Genomic DNA, 20,989 nt, shown 5'->3' with positions numbered 1-20,989 from the left:
ATGTGTGTGGGTCACAATGCAAATAATAGTAAGAAATTAAATAGTGAGGGAATTGGTACAAAGACATTTTTCCAATGAAGAAGTTAAAAATTCTGAGAAGAGGGTCAAGCAGTGGCGCACCTGGTTAAGCACACATATTATAGTGCAAAAAGACCTGGGTTCAAGCCCCTGGTCCCCACCTGCAGGAGAAAAGCCTCACAACTGGAGAAGCAGGGCTGCAGTTTTCTCTCTTTCCCTATCTCTCCCTCCCTTCTCATTTTTCTCTCTGTCTCTATCAAATAATAAGTAAAATTCAGAGGAAATTTGCCTAAGAATTTTAGTTTCTTTTTTTCTTCTTTTTTTCCGTTGACTAGCTTCTCTGCTTATTTGAGCAAATAAGGGGATACAGTGAGAGGGAATCTGAAAACATGCTTGTGAATTTCAAGCTGAAATGACATTTCTGTTATGTGCTTTCACTGAGGATGTCTGAGAATCTTGCTGTAATACACCTGTTAGTCTCTCTGTTTCTGAGAAAGATTTTGCCTAGTCTTGCTGTCCAGTGAGCTTTCAAAATGGGACAGTTAGATAATTGCATACTGGGAGGGTGTTTGATATAATGATTCCCTTGATTTATTTCTTAATTAATTAACTTTCCCACCAGGATTATCACTGGGGCTCACTATTAATCCACTCTAGGTGGCCACTTGTCCCCCCCACCCCATTTTATTTGATAGGATAGAGAAATTGAGAGAGGAAAGGGAGAGAAAGAGAGACACCAGACTTGCTTCACCATTTGTGAAGTTTCCCCTCTGCAGGTGGGGTCTGGGGGCTCAAACCTGTGTCTTTGTGTGCATTCAACTGGGTGCACTACCACCTGGCTTCAGATTTATTTATTTATTTATTTATTTTAGATGGAGTGAGGGGAAAAAATCATTATAAGTGACCCACATGTGTAAATCTATGGAGTGAGGTAAAAATATTTAGTAGCACTGCCTTTTTGGGTCCCATGTTTTGGAATCACTCGATCAAAATGTCCATTTTGGTTTTTAAAAACTGTGGGTAAAATCGGTCATGATGCACATGATTCGATCAATGGAATTTGAGATTCTAGCCTCTAATTACAATTACATGAAAAAACTGCTCTTTTACTTTACTGACCTTGTTCCTGATTATATCCAGGCTGAGTGTCTGTGAGCTCCTGGAAATAGCTACAATGTTTTGCATATCTCTAAATAGTTTGTTTATCTTTGGCTATGTAGTATATGAGGGGTGGAATTTGTTTTGGCAGAATCTGTGAAATTAGCTGGACTGATGGTCTGATGTCCTGCACAGTTCTTTGGGGGATGTGAGAGGGTCAGCTTAGCATCAGACTAGCTGTTCCTTATACTTTTCTAGAGTTCCAGGTCCTCCCTACTACTGTCTCGTGTTCGTGACCTCATAAAGACACTCGAAATGCTAACTACAGGGGGCAGGGGTCATTGGGAGGTACTTAGGGATTTAGTGACAAAGTCTAAATTTGGTGATTTGCAGGGAAATCCCTCACCCCTCCAGCACACAGTGAGAGGTTGCTGGCTCAGAACTAGAAAGAGGATAAGGAAGTCTTTATCACTACCCAAAAGGTGGTATAGTGGAGAAAGCATTGAGCTCTGAAGCATGAGGACGTGAGTTCGTTCCCTGGTGCCACGTGTCTCAGAGTGATGCTCTGTTTCCCTTTTTCCCTTGTTGGAAAGTAAATAGCACATACTAGCACTTTTGTCTGAGTTTCCAGTCTCTAGGATCATGAGAAATAAATTTCTGTTATTTATAAGTCACCCAGATATGCTGATTCCTCTTCAGATTACATAAATCTTTCATATTTCACCCTCTTTTTTTGGTGTGTGTTTGTCATCTTCTAGACTGAATTGTTTAGATAGAGGTGGAGGGGAGATACCATAGCACCGAAGCTTCTTTCAGTATTGGGAGCTGGACTTCAACCTGAGCCACATGCATGACAAAGCAGAATCTTTCACCTTCCATAAGTAACTGAGTCTGTGTTATTTTGTGACAGCAGCCCTTACAGACTCAGACACTGCACAGTAGACCAGTAAGTGGCAGGACTAGGTACACAGTGGATGATCAAAGAATGTTGACTTCATGAAATATACATTTCTTTGTATTCTTTTTTTATTTCTTTTTATTTTTATTTACTTATTTTTGCCTCCAGGGTTATTGCTGGAGCTTGATGCCTACACTACGATTCCTACACTGCTCCTGGAGACCACTTTTTAATTTATTTTTGTTGCCATTATTGTCATTGCTGTTATTATTGTTGCTGCCACTGTTGTTGTTGTTATTGGATAAGACAGATAAATTGAGAGAGGAGGGGAAGACAGAGAGGGAAAGAGAAATATAGACACCTACAGACCTGCTTCATCGCTTGTGAAGAGACTCCCCTACAGGTGGGGAGCTGGGGACTTGAGCTAGAGTCCATATGATGATGGTCCTTAGACTTCACACCATGTGTGCTTAACCCACTGTGTTACCACCCAGCCCCCTCCCTGGATTCTTTTAAGGGATGAAGGAGGGTCAGACCTATTCTGTGAAAACTTTCAGAGACCCACCTGAGCCACCATGATGAAGAAAGCCATGAGGTACTCATGGGCCAAATTATCAGCAAAATCACCCAGCCAAGCAAAACTAGCTTCAAAAAACATGTCTCCTACCCTACTTTAAGGCCTGTTCTGATGCCACTGTCATTGCAGTAGCAATTTCAGTCAAGGAGGTTCATGTAGATATTTCTCATATGGCTACAGTCACTGTCTAAAAAGACTGTCTGCATTTCTCAGGAATGACTTATGAAGTACCAGAAATAGGTCAAGAGGAGCAAAATGGCTGGATATAAATATTGAGCAGTGCTGTTTATTTGGCCTCGGTTTAACCTCTTGTCTCTTGAAAAAAATTAAAAAAAACATCTACACACATTTCTTAAGTTCTGCTCTGTGGATGGTATTGGGACCTAAGAAGTGAGTGGTTGGCCAGCTGACTTGCCCATACATAGTGATCTTTTTGGGCAAGTAATGCCACCTGTGCTTTCAGTGAACACTTGGTTTCTGGTCCTTACTTAGCATTGACTACTGAAGTAGAAATCTGTTTCATTCATTCATTCATTCATTCATTCATTCATTCATTCATTCATTCATTCATTCATTCTTGCATTACTGTGTACTCCAATGATGGAAGAAACTGTGTATCCTCATATGCTGCTACCCAGCTACCCCATGTATCTATAAGAATTGAAGCTGTCCTGAGAGTTGGGCGGTAGCGCAGCGGGTTAAGCACATGTGACACAAAGCATAAGGACCTGCATAAGGATCTCGGTTCAGGCCCCCGGCTCCCACCTACAGGGGAGTCGCTTCACAGACGGTGAAGCAGGTCTGCAGGTGTCTGTCTTTCTCTCCCCCTCTCTGTCTTCTCCTCCTCTCTCTTTCTCTCTATCCTATCCAACAATAACAATCAATAACAACAATAATAGTAACTACAACAATAAAACAACAAGGGCAACAAAAGGGAATAAATATATATTTAAAAAGAATGGGAGCTGTCATGCCTTTTTTGTTTGATATCTGCTTTAAAAAATATTATTTATTTATTTATTTATTTATTTATTTGCTAGAGAAAGCCAGAAATCGAGAAGGAAGGCAGTGATAGAGAGACAGAGAAACATCTGCAGCCCTGCTAGAATGATATGAGCAGTTACCTTGTGCAAGAGGACCCAGGTTCAGTTCCCAGACCACTACATGGGAGCACCTGCAGGGAGGAAGCTTCACAAGCAGTGGAGCAGTGCTGTCTCTCTCCCTCTCTCTCTCCCTCTCTAATTCTCCCTGTCTTTTACCCTCTATCAAAGAAAAAAAAAAGAATAGAAAAAAATGACTACTGGGAACAGTGGCATCATACAGGTATTAAGCCCCAACAATAACCCTGGTGGAGGAAAAGGAGGAGAAAAAGAAGCTATAGCCCTTTAATAGGAAAGTTGCTGCAGGAAGAGCAGCCCGTGAGATGGCACTAGCTTCTAAGATACTTACACTCACAGCTACAGTGGGAGGTCTGGCCAAGCTTCCCTGGCTCACTTAGGACCATGATTTTATTAGTTCCTCTATAGTTTCAGTAGAAGTAGCACTTGTAAGAGAGTGTCTGTTAGAATCCATTGTTGGGGGTCTTTTGTTCCTAGAGACAACCTGATGAAAAAGGTAGCTGTGTGATAGGAGATGATCTGACTTCATGCCTCAGTTTTCCCCTCCTTCCCACCATTCCTTCCTCCCACCCTGCCTTCCTCCCTCCCTTCCTTCCTCTCTTTCTCTTTTGTTTGTTTTTCTTTTGCCTCCTGGGTTTTTGCTGGAGCTCCCTACCCGCATAATTCCACCACCACTCCTGGCAGATGTACATAGAGGGTGAACGAGAGAAAGAGTAAAGAAGAGACAGCACAGCACTGCTTCACCACTTGTGAAGCATCTGCTGTACAGGTGCTCCTGTGTGGTGGCCAGGGGCTTAAACCCAGATCCTAGCGCATAGGAAAGTGTGTTTCACTAGGTGAGCTATCTCCATATTTTCTTCATTAGAACCTCAGCTTCCCTTATCCCCCCAGTTCAGTACCTAGTTAGGGTACTCCTTAGTGCTGAAAAAGAAAGCTAAGGAAGAAAGAATAATGGGAAAATTATAAACAAAAAGAGCCATATCTGCCTTTGCATTCATATGAATGATGTAACATTAACTTAAAATTTAAACATATTTTCATGATATATGGTCACTTGTTTCTAAGACCTACTTATACCCATATGACATGTTAAGGATAAATTAATGGGGCCAGGTGGTGGTGCACCTGGTTAAGTGCACATGTTACAGTGTGCAGGGACCCAGATTCGAGCCCCTGGTCCCCACTTGCAGGGAGGAAGCTTTGCGAGTGGTGAAGCAGGGCTGCAGGTGACTCAGTCTCTCTCCCTATTATCCACTTGCCTCTCAATTTCTGGCTATTTCTATCCAATAAATAAAGACAATAAAAATTTTAAAAGATTAGTTAATGGGAGAGGGAGCATGAGAGAACTAAAAGAATCATTCTGGCACTCAAAATGCTAGAAATCAAAATTCAGGACTCCATGGGCAGCACATTGAGTGCCGGACAAGGCGGTGGTGGAGCAGAACAAGATGATCCATCGTAATTTGTGGGAGGACAGGGAGAAAACCACCAAAGAAGTAAAGCTGCTGCTCCTCGGTGTGGGAGAATCTGCTAAAGGCATCATTATGAAACAGATGACAGTCATGAGGCTGGCTTTTCAGAGGAAGAGTGTAAGCAGCAGAAAGTGGTTGTTGGGGGCAGGGTGGTAGCACAGAGGGCTAAATGCACATGGCGTGAAGTACAAGGACCGCCGTAAGGATCCCGATTCAAGCCCCCCGGCTCCCCACCTGCAGGGGGGGTCACTTCACAAGTGGTGAAGCAGGTCTGCAGGTGTTTATCTTTCCTCCTCTCTGTCTTCCTCTCCTCTCTCCATTTCTCTCTGTCCTATCCAACAACAATGACATTAATAACAGTAATAATAATAATCACAACAACGATAAAACAACAAGGGCAACAAAAGGGGGAAAAATAGCCTCCAGGAACAGTGTGGATTCATAGTGCAGGCACCAAGCCCCAGCAATAACCCGGAGGCAAAAAAAAAAAAGTGGTTGTCTACAGAAGTTCTGTCCATCATTGCAATCCTACGAGCCAGGGGATGACCGAAAATTGAATGTGGGGAAGCTGAAACCATTGCATCTGGGGAATTTTTAAAATTTATTTCCCCTTTTGTTGCCCCTGTTGTTTTTCATTGTTGTTGTAGTTGTTGTTGTTGTTACTGATGTCGTTGTTGTTGGATAGGACAGAGAGAAATGGAGAGAGGAGGAGAAGACAGAGAGGGGAAGAGAAAGATAGACACCTGCAGACCTGCTTCACCGCTTGTGAAGCGACTCGCTCCCCCGCAGGTAGGGAGCCAGGGGCTGGAACCGGGATCCTTATGCCAGTCCTTGTGCTTTGTGCCACTTGCGCTTAACCCACTGTGCTATTGCCTGACTCCCGGAATTTTTTTTTTCTTCACTTTGTTGTGTGTACAGATTTTAATCTGTTACAGTTGACAGCAGTATTAAAAATGGTGATTGGAGAGTCCCAAATTTGCTCCTATTTGTAACTAGTCCTTTCTGGAAAAAGTTCCTTCTGTTCCCTTTTTGCCCCACTGAGTATACTCTGGACTTTGTCTGAGAATGGGTTCAGGGAGAAGAATGTCCTGAAAGTCTAATCCTTTGGTGTAATAGTAATTGTCAAAACGTGGCCTGATTGAGGTCTTTTGTCATCTCTGTGTAAGTGATATGCAGTTACAACCTATTTTCCAGATTTATATTTGGGGGCACTACTTTCGTTGTAAGGAGAGCTTTATTTACCTCAGCCTTCAGGCCCTTCTGTATCTTGTACAGTAAATGTCATTAAATACAGCAGTCCATTGGGAGAAAGCAAATAAAGAGAATATGCATTTTGAGCTTTCCTAATCAGTGTTTGAGCAGTGCCTTTTGGGGTCCAGTCCTCTTGGATTAGATTCTGTTTCATCTTTAAATGTGTATGACCTTTCAATACTTAAAATCAAACAAACAAAAAAGTCATCAAAAATGGTTAAGAAAGAAGGCCAAGGAGTTCAGTGCCTTTATTGGTAGTTTCTTTTTACCTTATTCTTACTAGAAAAGTATCTGTAGTTGTATAACTGTATTATATAACTTTTTTTTTTTAGGTTTGAAAAAACTTGATCTAGAAAGAAAGGAAATTAGGGGGGGCAGGCAGTAGTACACCAGGTTAAGTGCACATAGTATGAAGGACAAGGACCCATTCAGGGATCCCGGTTCAAGCCTCTGGCTCCCCTACCTGCAGGAGGTTCGCTTCACAAGTGGTGAAGCAGGTCTGCGGGTATCTGTCTGTCTCTCTCCTTCTGGATTTGCCCCATCTCTCTCAATTTCTCTCTGCCCTCTCCAATAAAGTGAAAGGAAAAAAAGTAAATTACTTTCTCCAGTTGGTGATTGACTGTGTCCACAATGTGACTACAATTGATAGCTCTTACTCAGATTGAATGTCTTTTCCTTGCATTCTGTTGTAATTTAGGACCATGTGGTCATGAATGAGCAAGAATGAGAACAGGTAGAATGTTTTACCTTTAGATTTTCTCTAGTCTGGGCTAATGGGATTGAATTAATGATAAATAACAAATAATCCAGTTTTGTTTTTTTTTTACTTTTCTGTACTTTTACTTGAATATGTTTACCTGATATTTTCACTGTTTTTAGCTTTCTGTTCATGAAAAATAGTAATTCTCAACTTTTTTGCCTCTACACCATTTACATTTGTTCTATTAGTTATTTGAAAATTAACCCAACCCCCTGCTCCACTCCCCATGTAAATAACTTATCTTAAGAAGACAGACACAGTTTAAGTCATTGGTTTGTAAATATGCCATAAGCTATACTCACCCAGGTGCATTTTAGAAATTAACTTTTTGCAGGTAGATTAGAATGCTGTAATTTTTTTAAAGAAATATCTATTCCCTTTTGTTGCCTTGTTTTATTGTTGTAGTTACTATTGTCATCGTTGTTGGATATGACAGGGAGAAATAGAGAGTGGAGGGGAAGACAGAGCAAGGGAGAGAAAGATAGACTCTTGCAGACCTGCCTCACCACCTGTGAAGCAACTCCCCTGCATGTGGGGAGCCAGGGGCTAGAACCGGGATCCTTACGCTGGTCCTTGCGCTTTGTGCCGCGTGCGTTTAACCCACTGTGCTACCGCCCGACTCCCAGAATGCTATAATTTTAGAAAGGTGTTTTTGACCAGATTTGTAAATCACTAATTTGTATTTTGAAATAAAACATTTTTTCTTATTAAAAAAAAAAAGAATAGTTTCTATGGAGTAAATAAGATAATTGGTTCTATTTTTAGATCTCCTGCTGACTCAGAGTACTTGGCAGGCTAATAGCTGATTACTCTTTCATTATTTTCATGGTCTATTAGACCTAGTAGCTGGGATACTAACTAACCCGAGTTCATCCATTCAACATGTAATTGCTGCCCACCTGCTGAGTGATGCATGCCAGTCAGAAGACTAGGTATGGTTGTGAGCAAGGCAGTGCTCCTTTTTGGCCTTTGAAATGAAGCTAAAAGAAGTATGGAGTATATTGGGTTGTTGGAAAAGTCTTGTGAAGCAAACCCCTTGCAGGCGGGGAGCCAGGGACTCGAACTAGGATCCTTGCGTGGTTCCTTGTGCTTTGTACTACGTGCACTTAACCCGGTGTGCCACCACCTAGACCCCATGATGTAGTCTTCTATGCAAAAATGTGTCATAACTTTTTTGACAATCCAATATACTTACTCTATGAAGTACTACACTACAATCAACAAAGATGATGTTGTGTCCTCTGGGACAAAATGGATGGAATTAGAGGAGATTTTGCTTAGTAAAATAAAATGGACTGCTTACCTAGTACAGTGCAGCAGAGGTTCAGGTTCAAACTCCAGTTCTACCAGAAGCCAGAGGTACGTCCCTCTGGTGGAACCAAAAAAAAAATACTTTGGGGGCCTGGCAGTAGTGCACCCGGCTAAATGCACATAGTACTAAGAGCAAGGATCCTGATTTGAACCATTCCCCACCTGCACAGGGGGCATTTCACAAGCTTTAATCTGGTCTACAAGTCCCTCTCCTTCTCCCTCTCCCTCTCCCTCTCCCTCTCCCTCTCCATCTCCCCATCTCTCTAAATTTCTTTCTGTCCTACCCAATAAAATGGTGGTGGGGGGGAAGCTGCCAGGAGCAGTGGATTCAACAGTACTGGCACTGAGCCCCAGTGATAAACCTGGAGACCAAAAAAAAAAAAAAAAACACCTCTCACATTGTATTAAGCTTAGTAAAATAAGTAAGGAGGTGAAAGACAACTAGCAGGGGTCCAGGAGGTAGTGCAGCGGGTTAAGTGCACATGGTGCGAAGCGCAAAATCGGGCCTGATGACCACGGTTCAAGTCCCCGGCTCCCCACCTGCAGGGGGGTCACTTCACAAGCAGTGAAACAGGTCTGAGGTATCTATCTTTCTCTCTACCTCTCTGTCTTCCCCCTCCTCTCTAGATTTCTCTCTGTCCTATCCAACAACAACAGCAATGGCAACAATAACAATAACAACAACAACAAGGGTAGCAACAAGGGCAACAAAAAGTGGGAAAAATGGCCTCCAGTAGCAGTGGATTCAAAGTGCAGGCACTGAGCCACAGCAATAACCCTGGAAGCAAAATAAATAAAATAAAATAAATTAAAATAAAGCAAGACAACTACCAAATGTTTTCATTCATAGAAGACTAAAACATATGTGCTTGCAAAAATAAAAGCAAACAAAGAATCTAGAAGTAAACAAACTCTAAAATTTATTTTGTGAGAACTATGGTAGTTATCTTGGGGCCCAGGGCACAGAACTTTGGTGGTCTTTGCCATATAGAACTATACCCCATAGCCTTGTAAACCACTTTTAATCACAATTGGGAAAAGTGGACTAGGGAAAGAAACATGTTTTTTTTTTTGTTAAGAAAAAAAAAACACCTTTTGTTTCAGGTAGGCAGGTTTTGGAGAGATCCATCCCTTGAGTTCCTGGCTGGCACAGTGAGAAATTTAGGGTTCAAAGTAGGAAGACTAGACCTCATTTCCTACTTCTAAATCCTTTTGTACTTAAGCATTTGCTCACCAAGCACCTAACAGTCTAGGTTCTAAGATCAGACTGCCTAGGTTTTCCTGTTTGTTTGTTCATTTATTTCTCAGACAACTTCAGTTTAAATCTTGAATATATCACCCAGTCCTTAGTTACTCAACTATTCTGTGCCTCAGTTCTCACTTCTGTAAACACTATGCTGAGGTGTCGTTATTTCTAGTTATTATTTGGGAGTCTCATACATTTTGTCTATTGGTCAGTGATTTAGTGGCGTTCCTACCTCTCACATGGCCTATTCTTTTCTGCTTATTCTCTAAATTTCCTTTTTCAAATGACCTTTGGTGATTTCCATTCTTAAGTAACTTTTGTATCTTGAGGGCTGAGGATTTTGAAAGATGCTAATTATTTTGTTGTTTATGGTACTACATACTCATTTTCTTTCAGTGATGACACTATTTAAGAATGGTAGTGGTATGGATTGAGTCTAACAAGAGTGCCAGTTATGTGCCAATAGTGCTTAATTATGATAAAGACCAAGAGCAGCCTAAGAAGCGGTGCAGTGGTTAGAGCATTGGACATAAAAGCATGAGGTCCTGAGTTTGATCCCTGGCATCATGTGGTTCTCTCTATATGTTCTCCTCTCATGTTAAAGAACAAATAAGGATCTTTAAACGATATAAAAGGAACAAAAATCACTGCCTCTTCTATGTTGCAGGATTAGCAAGGAGATAGAAAGAATTCAAGGGGGAGTCAGGCTGAAGCGCAGCGGGTTAAGCGCAGGTGGCGCTAAGCACAAGGACCCGCATAAGGATCCTGGTTCAAGCCCTGGCTCCCTACCTGCAGGGGTGTCGCTTCACAAGCGGTGAAACAGGTCTGCAGGTGTCTATCTTTCTCTCCCTCTCTCTGTCTTCCCCCTCTCCTCTCCATTTCTCTCTGTCCTATCCAACAACAATGACAACAATAATAACTACAACAATAAAACAACAAGGGCAACAAAAGGGAATAAATAAATATAAATAAATATAAAAAATATTAAAAAAAGAAAGAAAGAATTCAAGGGCTGGGTGGTGGCACACCTGGTTGTGCACACCTGTTACAAGGTTGAGCAAGGACCCAGGTTCAAACCCCCAGCCACCACCTGCAAGGGGAAAACTTTGCAAGTGATGAAGCAGTGCTGCAGGTATCTCTCTGTCTCTGTGTCTCTCAATCACCCACTTCCCTCTTGATTTCTGGCTGTCTCAAGCTGCTAAATAAAAAAAGAATAAAAAATATATAAAAAGAATTCTCATGTTTTCTCTGGGGCCCATCTTCTGAACATATAATTAAACTCTTAGTATGTGCTAAGTGCTAGGACATGAAAGTCAACACTGAACTTGAGAAACACAAACTCCTGTAGGAGGAAGGCATAGGATGAGTGGGTTGACACACCTCAGCATTTAGATGTTTCTCAGGGGCAGGATGTTGATTCATTTGGTAGATGAACATGCTGTCATGCTTAAGGATCTGGGTTCAAACCACCAGTCCTCATTTGCAGAGGGGAAGCTTCACTAGTGGTAGAGCAGTGCTGAAAGTGTCTTTCTCTCCCCCCCCTTTTTTCCTTGCACATTGTAACATGTGCACTCAACCAGGTACGCCACCACCTGGCCCCATAAATATTTTTAAATTTATTTTATTATATTTATTTTACTTATTGGATAGAGACAGCCAGAAATCTTGAGGGAAGGGGGTGACAGAGAGGGAGAGATAGAGAGACACCTGCAACACTGCTTCACCACTCGCAAAGCTTTCCCCCTGAAGGTGGACTGGGGGCTCGAACCCAGGTCCTTGCACACTATAATCTTTTATTTCTCTTTTTTAACTTACTTCATTTGTTTGTTCATTTAATGGATAGAGACAGAAATTGAGAGAGAAGGGGGAAGATAGTGAAATAGAGGTGGGGACTGGGTGCTTGAACATGGATCCTTGCACACTAACTTGTACTCAACCAAGTATACCACCACCTACCTGGCCCCTGTGCAGTGCCTCTCCATCTCTCTGTCTCTCCCTTTCTCTGTCTCTCATCCTCTCTAAATGGGGGTGGTGCTGAAAGTGGTGTAAATTGCTCAGGCACTGAGCCCTAGGGATAACTCTGGTAGCAAAAAGTAAAATAAGGCGCTTCTCAGCGTGTGCCAGCAATATGTCAGAACACAATTCCTGGGGTGTCTCCCATAAGCTTTCCGAGAGATGCAGTGTCAGCCAGAGCTAGGAGTGCAGCATTAGAAAGCCCAGGGCACATGGACATGTCTGTCTGGAAGGGAGACCTACCTACCACACAGCCTTGTATAGACTCAGTGCACTGGGAGGTCTGTAGTGGCCAAGACTGGATGGGTTACTATTTCCGAAAAGGTTTTCTAGAGCTCCCACAAGGCCACAGTCAATCAGCACTGCTGCTGCCTGAGCTCTTAATGTGAAGGGGCAGGAGCGACCCTGGCAGGCTTGGGGACAGTGGGAGTGCCCCAGGCGGGGGAAGCGGGGGAGGAGTAGATATTGTTTCTCCCTCTTCTCCCTGCCAGTCGCTCTTCTCTGACTCAGAGCACACAACAGCCCCCCCCCCCCAATGGCGTTCCCTAGCGGGGTGCATCCCTGGGTTATCCCAGAGAATGAAGAACTCTCCCAGTCACCCCTTAACGGGGTCTACCCTGAGAATGGCAGTGAAGACGAGAGGGCGGTGTCCAAGCTGCAGCGCAGGCACAGTGACGTCAAAGTCTACAAGGAGTTCTGTGACTTCTATGCGAAATTGTAAGTGCCTCTGCTCCTTAAAGTTCCTCTCATCCAGAGCTGGCCTGTGGGGCTGTCAGCTCACAAGCCTCTAGGGAGCTTCTTTCCTTAACTGGAGTTCTCCAGGGCCATGGGGCTCTAAAGGCTGCTTTTGATGAAGCCTTGTTCTCAAGGACAGTTAAGCAGATTGTCCCCACACATAACAGTTGTCCTCCGGAGGAAAAAACGCAGAAGTGAGGGAAATGCTGCTTTTAAATTAAGAGCAGTACCACCTTTGTCATCAGGAGATTCCTAACGACAGTGCGTTTTCATTGCGTTGTCCAACAGGGAAGCTTGGGGTTTTCCTTATCAAGATTCATAACAGAAAAATGTTCTGTTGCACCAAAGCAGAGGAATCTTGGAAAGAGGGGGTGGGGGAGTGTAGAGAGGATCTTTGGGGTCCACAGCTTTGCATGATGATGGGAAAGGACCTAAGTTGGAGATGAGAGTGTTTGCAGAGTGGGGTTGGGGTGAGAAATTGTACCCATGTGTCAGCAACTGTACTAGAAACCATTACGACCCACTAAATGATTTGAAAAAAGAAAAATATATATTGCCCTCTTTCCCCATTACAATTATTGGTAGTCACTTTTTTGTTTTTGGATTGGACAGAGAGAAATGGAGAGAGGAAGGGAAGACAGAGGGGGAGAGAAAAATAGACTCCAGAAGACCTGCTTCACCGCTTGTGAAGCGACTCCCCTGCAGGTGGGGATCCGGGGACTTGAACCGGGATCCTTTCGCCGGTCCTTGTGCTTTGCACCATATGCGCTTAACCCGCTGAGCTACCGCCCGACCCCCGGTAATCACATTTTTTAATTATAATGATTCTTCTCTTTAAGGATACTCCCCTTTCTCCCCACAAATGAGGTATCCTTTAAAACAAACAACAACAATTTCTGCTATTAAACATCATACAGGTGAAGGATAGGTTGGGGGAAGCAGTGAAAACTTTATTAATAAATTACTGATATATTTAACTTTGCCACTGATTCTAAAAACTTAGTTGTTCGGAAAATAGTGTAAAGATTTACTCGGATAAGATCGTTGACCTCATTCAAATTTGTAAGCTTGGAATTATTGCATAACCTCAACTTGTTAAGTAAGAGTGAAGATTTTAACTGACCTAATACTTTATTCCCACTAATCCATTCTGTGAGGTATTATAACAGAAGTCATTATTTTCACAGCTCACCAAAAGTTGTTTCAGTAATCAGAGCACACCTCAAAGCTACATATTGTAAATCATTGTTGCCGCAGTTAAAAAAAAAAACTTCTTATAAAAATTGATTCTTGTTATATATACTGATCTGGATGAATGCTTAATATGCTTTCTGAATTTACACTTTTTAAAAATTTTGTTATTAGTGATTTAATAATGATTTATAAGATTGTGGTATAAGAGGGGTACAAATCCCACTACCAGAGTTCCATATCTCCTCCCCTCTGTTGGAAGTTTCCCTATTCTTTATCCCTCTGGGAGTATGGACCAAAGATCTTTATGGGGTGCAGAAGGTGGGAGGTCTGAGTGTTGACATACTTTGGTAAATGAGGAATTTGAATAAAAGAAAATTCAGGTTATCTGTGTGAAGTTGATTCATGGAAATAGATTAGTTAAATCAGTAGTGACTGAGCTGTAACAAAGTTTTTAAAATTATTTATTTATTTCAAATTTTTTATTTATAAAAAGGAAACATTGACTAAACCATAGGATAAGAAGGATACAGCTCTACACAGTTCCCACCACCAGAACTCTGTATTCCATCCCCTCCCCTGATAGCTTTCTTATTCTTTAGCCCTCTGGTAATATGGACACAAGGTCATTGTGGGATGCAGAAGGTTGACGGTCTGGCTTCTGTAATTGCTTTCCCGCTGAATGGACAGGTCAATCCATACTTCCAGCCTGTCTCTCTCTTTCCCTGGTTGGGGAGGGCTCTGGGGAAGCAGAGCTCCAGGACACATTGGTGGGGCTGTCTGTCCAGGGAAGTCTGGTGGGCATCATGCTAACATCTGGAACCTGGTGGTTGAAAAAGAAAGTTAGGGAGTCAGGCTGTAGCGCAGCGGGTTAAGCGCAGGTGGCGCAAAGCACAAGGACCGGCATAAGGATCCCGGTTCGAACCCCGGCTCCCCACCTGCAGGGGAGTCGCTTCACAGGCGGTGAAGCAGGTCTACAGGTGTCTTATCTTTCTCTCCTCCTCTCTGTCTTCCCCATCTCTCTCCATTTCTCTCTGTCCTATCCAACAACAACAACAACAATAATAACTACAATAATAAAACAACAAGGGCAACAAAAGGGAATAAATAAATAAAATAAATATTAAAAAAAAAAGTTAACATACAGAGCCAAACAAATTGTTGACCAATCATGGATCTAAAGGCTGGAATAGTGCAGATGAAGAGTTAGGGGGTTCTCCATTTTGTAGATAGCTAGTAAGCATATTTTAGTTATATTCCAAAGGGCCTGTGGCTATACTAGTTTGTTGTGGTGTTTTTTTTTCTTTTTCTTTTCCCCAAGCCTGAAATCTGAAATGCAGGTGGATCCAAGTTATTGTCTGGGGAGATGATGTCATGGCTGGAAAAAGGACCAGAAAGCTGGATCAGGGAAGAGAATAGCTCCCAAATATTGGAAAGGTGTATAAATATTGTTGACTGAAAACCCATCGATTTTATGTGATCTGGGGCCCATATTCAGCTTAGCAGCCTATGTGACCTCTGCATCCCTGTACAACTGAGCTTGCATTCTGTGGTCACAAATAGGAACATTCCATGCTGCCCCAATATCGACCCATCTTCCTCAGGTGTAGCCTAGAGTATGTTGTCCATCCTCCCTTTGGAGGATGGACAAGGTTCTCTACCATTGTTGATCCAAGTTGAAGGTAGGGTCCTATGGGGGCCCACAAGGGTGTCTATTGTGTTGTTCCTGATATAAATGACCGGTAACAATGGAGAGAGTGATTTATTTGAGGTCTAGGCCCATCATGTCTGTTTGGGAATCTCAGGACTCCCCGACTAGGGCCCCAACAAAGATTTTTATATCAGGGGTTGGGCGGTAATGCATTGGGTTAAGTGCATGTGGTGCAAAGCACAAGGACCGGTGGAAGGATCCCAGTTCAAGCCCCTGGCTCCCCACCTGCAGGGGAATCGCTAAGCAGTGAAGCAGCTTTCTTTGTCTTTCTCTCCCCTCTCTGTCTTCCCCTCCTCTCTCGATTTCTCTCTGTCCTATCTAACAACAATGATAGCAATAACAACAATAATAATAACAACAACGATAAGCAACAAGGGCAACAAAAGAGAAAAAAAAAAGCCTCCAGGAGCAGTGGATTCATGGCAGGCACCGAGCCCAGCAATAACCCTGGATGTGAAAAAAAAAAAAAGAGGAATTTATATCTATCATCTTCTCTAATATAAATATTTTTGTCATCAGCAAATTAATGAAAATTCTTTTTCTTTTTTAAAAATATTTATTCCCTTTTGTTGCCTTTGTTGTTTCATTGTTGTAGTTATTATTGTTGTTGTTATTGATGTCATCGTTGTTGGATAGGACAGAGAGAAATGGAGAGAGGAGGGGAAGACAGAGAAGGGGAGAGAAAGATAGACACCTGCAGACCTGCTTCACCGCCTGTGAAGCGACTCCCCTGCAGGTGGGGAGCCGGGGTTCGAACCGGGATCCTTATGCCGGTCCTTGTGCTTTGCGCCACCTGCGCTTAACCTGCTGCGCTACAGCCCAACTCCCTGAAAATTATTTTTCTAAAAAGTTAGCCAACAGAGGGGGTAGATAGCATCGTGGTGATGCGAAGAGACTCTCCTGCCTGAGGCTCTAGAGTCCCAGAATCAGTACCCCACACCATCATAAGCCTGAGCTGAGCAGTACTCTGGTAAAAAAAAAAAATAAATAAATAGGCCTCATGACTGTTAAGAGGTAGCTTCCATCCTAGTAGTACTGAGTAGAAACAGCCACTATGAAAAGAATATTTGGGTCACTGTAGGCTCTGTCCCACCAGATCCCACTCTGGTGAGCTTATAATAATGGGGTCTGAGGGGGTTGTATGTGTGTGGGACGGGGTAGGTGGTGACTGTGCATGTCTGCTCAGTTCCACTCTAACAAATAGTCTGTGGGGGAAAAAAAAAAAAAAAAAACCCATAGCTCCAAAAAGTCAGGAGAGGAAAGGGAAATGTGAACAGTTCAGTATATTAGTGAGATTTTTTTTTTGAAGGTTTCCTCTAATGTTCTGTCTCCTCTCTGCTTCTGCATATTATTAGGAGTGATATGTCTTCAAAAATGCTTGTTACATTATCTCTGGTTTATTTTTTTTGGGGGGAGTGTATGCTTGCCTTTATGATTTATCTACCTATTTTCTAACTTTTTCAGTGTTTGAATTTAAATATAAACAATCTAATGTAATGAATACAAAACTATACAAAAGTAGAATGTCCTTATTTAGTAATGTTTGCATAGGTTATTGGGGGGTCTTAGAATACTAATTTTTTCCGTACAGTAGATGAATGATACTGGCATTCCTAGATGCAAAAAAATAACCCACCAAATCCCTGATTAATAGGAAAGAGTCTACTTCTGGATAGACGGGAAATCTATATAAATAGGTCAGTGGTAAATGTTTTGATCTTAGGAACCATTTATACTCTTAAAAATTATCAAGGTGCACAAAGAGAATTTGCTCATTACTGTTTACTCTAGTTGAAAATAAAACAAAGCAACCTGGGATGTGGTGTAGGAAGTTGAGGGCAGGACTTACCTGCATGTGGCCCCAAGTTGGATCCATGGTACCACATATGCTAGAGTACTGCTTGGTTCACTCTGCATGTATCTTGCTAATATGTAGTTATTTTCATTAAATAGTTTTTAAAAGAAAAAATTGAGACAAATTAAATTTTTTTATTTAAAAAGAAAGTCAATACACACTGGTAGTAAATCTCCATCAGAGTAGCAGCTTCTAGAATAGTGACAGCCTGACAAAAGAGTGGCATTTAAAAAGAAAATCTTATTAAAATATCTGTCTGTTGCACCAAACTAAAAGACTCTGGGATGGGTCAGGGGAAGGTACAGGTCCTGGAAAAAGATGACAGAGGACCTAATGGGTATTGTATTGTTATGTGGAAAACTGAGAAATGTTAAGCATGTACGAACTATTGTATTTAATGTTGGCTGTAAAACATTAATCCCCTAATAAAGGGGAAAAAAATCTGTCTTAGTAAAAGGACAGTCTTCGAGCTCTGTTTCTTATAGCAAGTTGTGTTATTTATTGTATGTGAAGACAATACGACCTCCCACAGAAAAATAGAAGGAAAAAAAGAGTATTGGAACACATGACAGTGTACAGTGACATTTTGAAAACCACTGAACTAGGGGGACAAGAGATGGTGTACCCAGGAGAGTTCACAAGTTACCATACTCAAGGACCAAGGTTCAAGCCCTGAGCCCGACTTGCAGGTTAGAAGCTCCACAAGTGTCAGAAGTGTGTTGCAGGTGTATCTACTTCTCTCTGTCTCTCTCTGTCTTTCTCTGTCACTCACCTTTTATTAAAGTAAATAAATTAAAAAAAAAAAAAAGCCACCCAGAACAGTGGAGTCTTGCAGGCAGGCAACAGCCATAACCCTGTTTTACTAAGGAGGCAGTAAAACTAAAACTGATGTGGGACAAGTCAGTAGTTTGTAGAAAGGAGCCTCTTAACCCTCCTATATCACATGGTTATTCAGATGTTCAGGAGTAGTAACTTTATAAAGACGATTGACTTCAGATAGTTCATGTCTGCTACCATGGGACCAGATACACCACAGAGCACGTGCTCTCAATGGGCCTCTGAAAATAAATGTGCGAGAGACTACAGGGACCATTTGGCCACTGACCATTTGGCCCCAGGGAATCATCTTAATTTGAATGGCTTCAGACAAAATAGCCCTTTAGGCTGGGTGTCACATAAAGGCATTAAGAATGAAACGATTATCTGATTATATGCTTGTTTATGTTCCTTTTCTCCTTCCAGACTCCATAAATGGAATGATAAAGTTTAGTTTTGGGGGGGCCCAGGTGGTGGCACACCTGGTTGAGTGCACATGTTACAATGCACAAGGGACCAGGGGCTCAAACCTGGGTCCCCACCTGCAGGGGGGAAAACTTCACAAGTGGTGAAACAGGGCTGCAGGTATCTCTCTGTCTCCCTCTCTATCTCTCCCTTCCTTCTCAATTTCTGGCTGTCTATCCAGTAAACAAATAAAGATTCAAAAAAAATTAGCAAAAGAAAAGAAAAAGTATGGTTTTGTGATAATTTTGTGAATGCCTCCTGTGTGCTTCAAAGTCTTAGTAGAAGTACTAGGAAGGGCCACCTAGGAAGTGGCCCAATGGATAAAGAACTGGACTGTCAAGCATGAAGTCTCAAATTCAATCCCTGGCATCGTGTGTGCCACAGTGACACTCTGGTTTGTGTTTCCTTTCTTTCCCCTCCCCCGCCCCTCTCTCTCTCTGTCTCTGTCTCTGTCTCTTTCTCTGTTTCTTTCAATACTAAGTGCAAGGACCATCACAAGGATCCTGGTTTGAACCCCCAGCTCCCCTCCTGTAGGGGGTACAGTTCACAAGCTGTGAAGCAGGTCTGCAGGTGTCTCTTTTTCTGTCTGGTACTCCCTTCTCAATTTCTCCCTGCCCAGTCAAATAGAAACTAAAAATAAAAAAAAGGAAAAAATGGCCACTGGGAACCATAGATTTGTAGTACTGGCACTAAGCTCCAGCAATACCCCCCCCACACACACACACATACATACACACATACAAAAAAAAACTTGCTGGCAAGGGAGTTACCAAGTCTCTAGGCTTGTTAGTATTTCCTCAGCTGCCTGGTTGTACTTCTCTAATCTGTAAAATGAGGTGGTATCTCCATCAACGTTCTGTCAGGTGTCCGAAATTGATACTGTCATTAAAATAAAGATTGTGACTTTCTAAGTGTGGGCCCTGGGTTCAGACGCTGTATCTTCCATGAACTTTGTGACATGGCACTCTACCTCTCTGAGTCTCTGTGCTGTTGTATATAGAATGGCTTTTGTAAAGTTTCTGTGATTTTAGGGTATGTTTTTTCGATATTACTATTGAGACTCTGTCTTACCAATTAGACTATACAGCTGAGGAATTTTTGCTTGGTATTAAGAGTTGCATAAACAGTTACATTCAAAAGGATCTAACCAGCAGCCCAGGAGGTGGCACAGTGGATTAAGTGTTGGACTCTCAAGTATGAGATCCCAAGTTTGATCCCTGACATCACATGTGTCAAAGTGATAGCCTAGCTTCCTCTTCATTGTTTTTTTCCTCCTCATCCTTATCCTCCTCTACCTTCTCTCCCTCCCTAGTCCTCACTCTCATAAGTAAATCTCAAAAGAGAACATACAAGCAGGAACCCAGGCTTTCTCAATGGAATATGACTTTGGTCACATAGAATTCACTCCTCAGCTGCCTGTGTTGTTTGACCTTAGATCAGCCTGTGACCTGCTGTCTTCTATGTGTTACAGCAATATGGCCAATGCCCTGGCCAACGCCACCTGTGAGCGCTGCAAGGGAGGCTTCGCTCCTGCTGAGAAGATCGTCAACAGCAATGGAGAACTGTACCATGAGCAGTGTTTTGTGTGTGCACAGTGCTTCCAGCAGTTCCCAGAAGGCCTCTTCTATGAGGTGAGTCAGCCTGGACGTTTGCACAGACGCAGTGTTCCTGACCTGACCCTCCCAGCCCACGCCCTTCTTGTGTTGAGGCTTCCTTCTTCACCTAAAGCAGATTTGTCAGTGACCCAGAAGGGGGCTCAGTGAATGTAGTGAAGGACTCTCAAGCATGAGGTCTTGAGTTCAATCCTTAGTATCACATGACCAGAGTGATGGCCTGGTTCTCTCTCTCTTTCTCTCCCCACTCTCCTTCCTCTCTCCCTCCCTCTCCCCCCATAAATATCTGCAGCATTGTATGTACCAGAGTGATACTCTTAATTCTTTCTCTTTCTTTCCCATTAATAAATCAATCTCTAAAAATCTATTTTAAAGATTTATTTGTTCATGGAGAACCAGAGAGAGAACCAAAGCATCATGCTGCATATTTGGTTTCAGGAATCAAACTCGGAGTCTAAGGCTTTCCAACCTTGTACTCTACTGCTGCACCATCTGCTGAAAGAGGTTTTTGTTTTGTTTTGTTTTGTTTTGTTTGTTTGTGTGTGTGTGTGTTTTATGTGTCTTTGTTCTTGTTTAAGAATAAGACACCAGAACACTCCTGTCATATGCAGTACTGAAGCTAAAGCTCAGGGCCTCACACATGCAAGACTCTACAACTAAGACACCTCCTGGTCCTTCTCTTTAAATTTCAGTATCAAGGGTAAGATTGAAATGCCAGATACATATATTGACCTGAGGGGTTAATGACGGCTTGTGTAGAATGACCCCACCATTTGTACTGTTAATATGTTCATAGTTACTTCTTCTATGTGTTTCATTTTCATCTTCAAATACTTGCTTT

General features: G+C 42.3%; 1 protein-coding gene across 7 annotated transcripts in view; it reads left to right on the top strand.

Annotated features, from left to right (window-relative positions):
* The window catches only part of LIMS1 (LIM zinc finger domain containing 1), a 165,452-nt gene that overhangs the window by 102,011 nt on the left and 42,452 nt on the right, over positions 1 to 20,989 (top strand). For 4 of the 7 annotated variants that reach the window (XM_060187601.1, XM_060187598.1, XM_060187599.1 and 1 more), the window contains one exon: positions 20,007 to 20,166. The exons of 1 other annotated variant lie outside the window; for it this stretch is intronic. In XM_060187601.1, the coding sequence (XP_060043584.1) occupies positions 20,011 to 20,166 (156 nt within the window). In that variant the 5' untranslated portion in view covers positions 20,007 to 20,010. Of the gene's footprint in view, positions 1 to 12,247; positions 12,480 to 20,006; positions 20,167 to 20,989 lie in introns of those variants that run through there. 2 more of the 7 variants (XM_007537119.3, XM_060187602.1) reach the window with 1 other exon arrangement.

Source organism: Erinaceus europaeus, chromosome 3 (genome assembly GCF_950295315.1).
Source record: "Erinaceus europaeus chromosome 3, mEriEur2.1, whole genome shotgun sequence".
NCBI classification, from domain to species: Eukaryota; Metazoa; Chordata; class Mammalia; order Eulipotyphla; family Erinaceidae; genus Erinaceus; species Erinaceus europaeus.
This window is presented reverse-complemented; position numbering and strand designations above follow the sequence as displayed.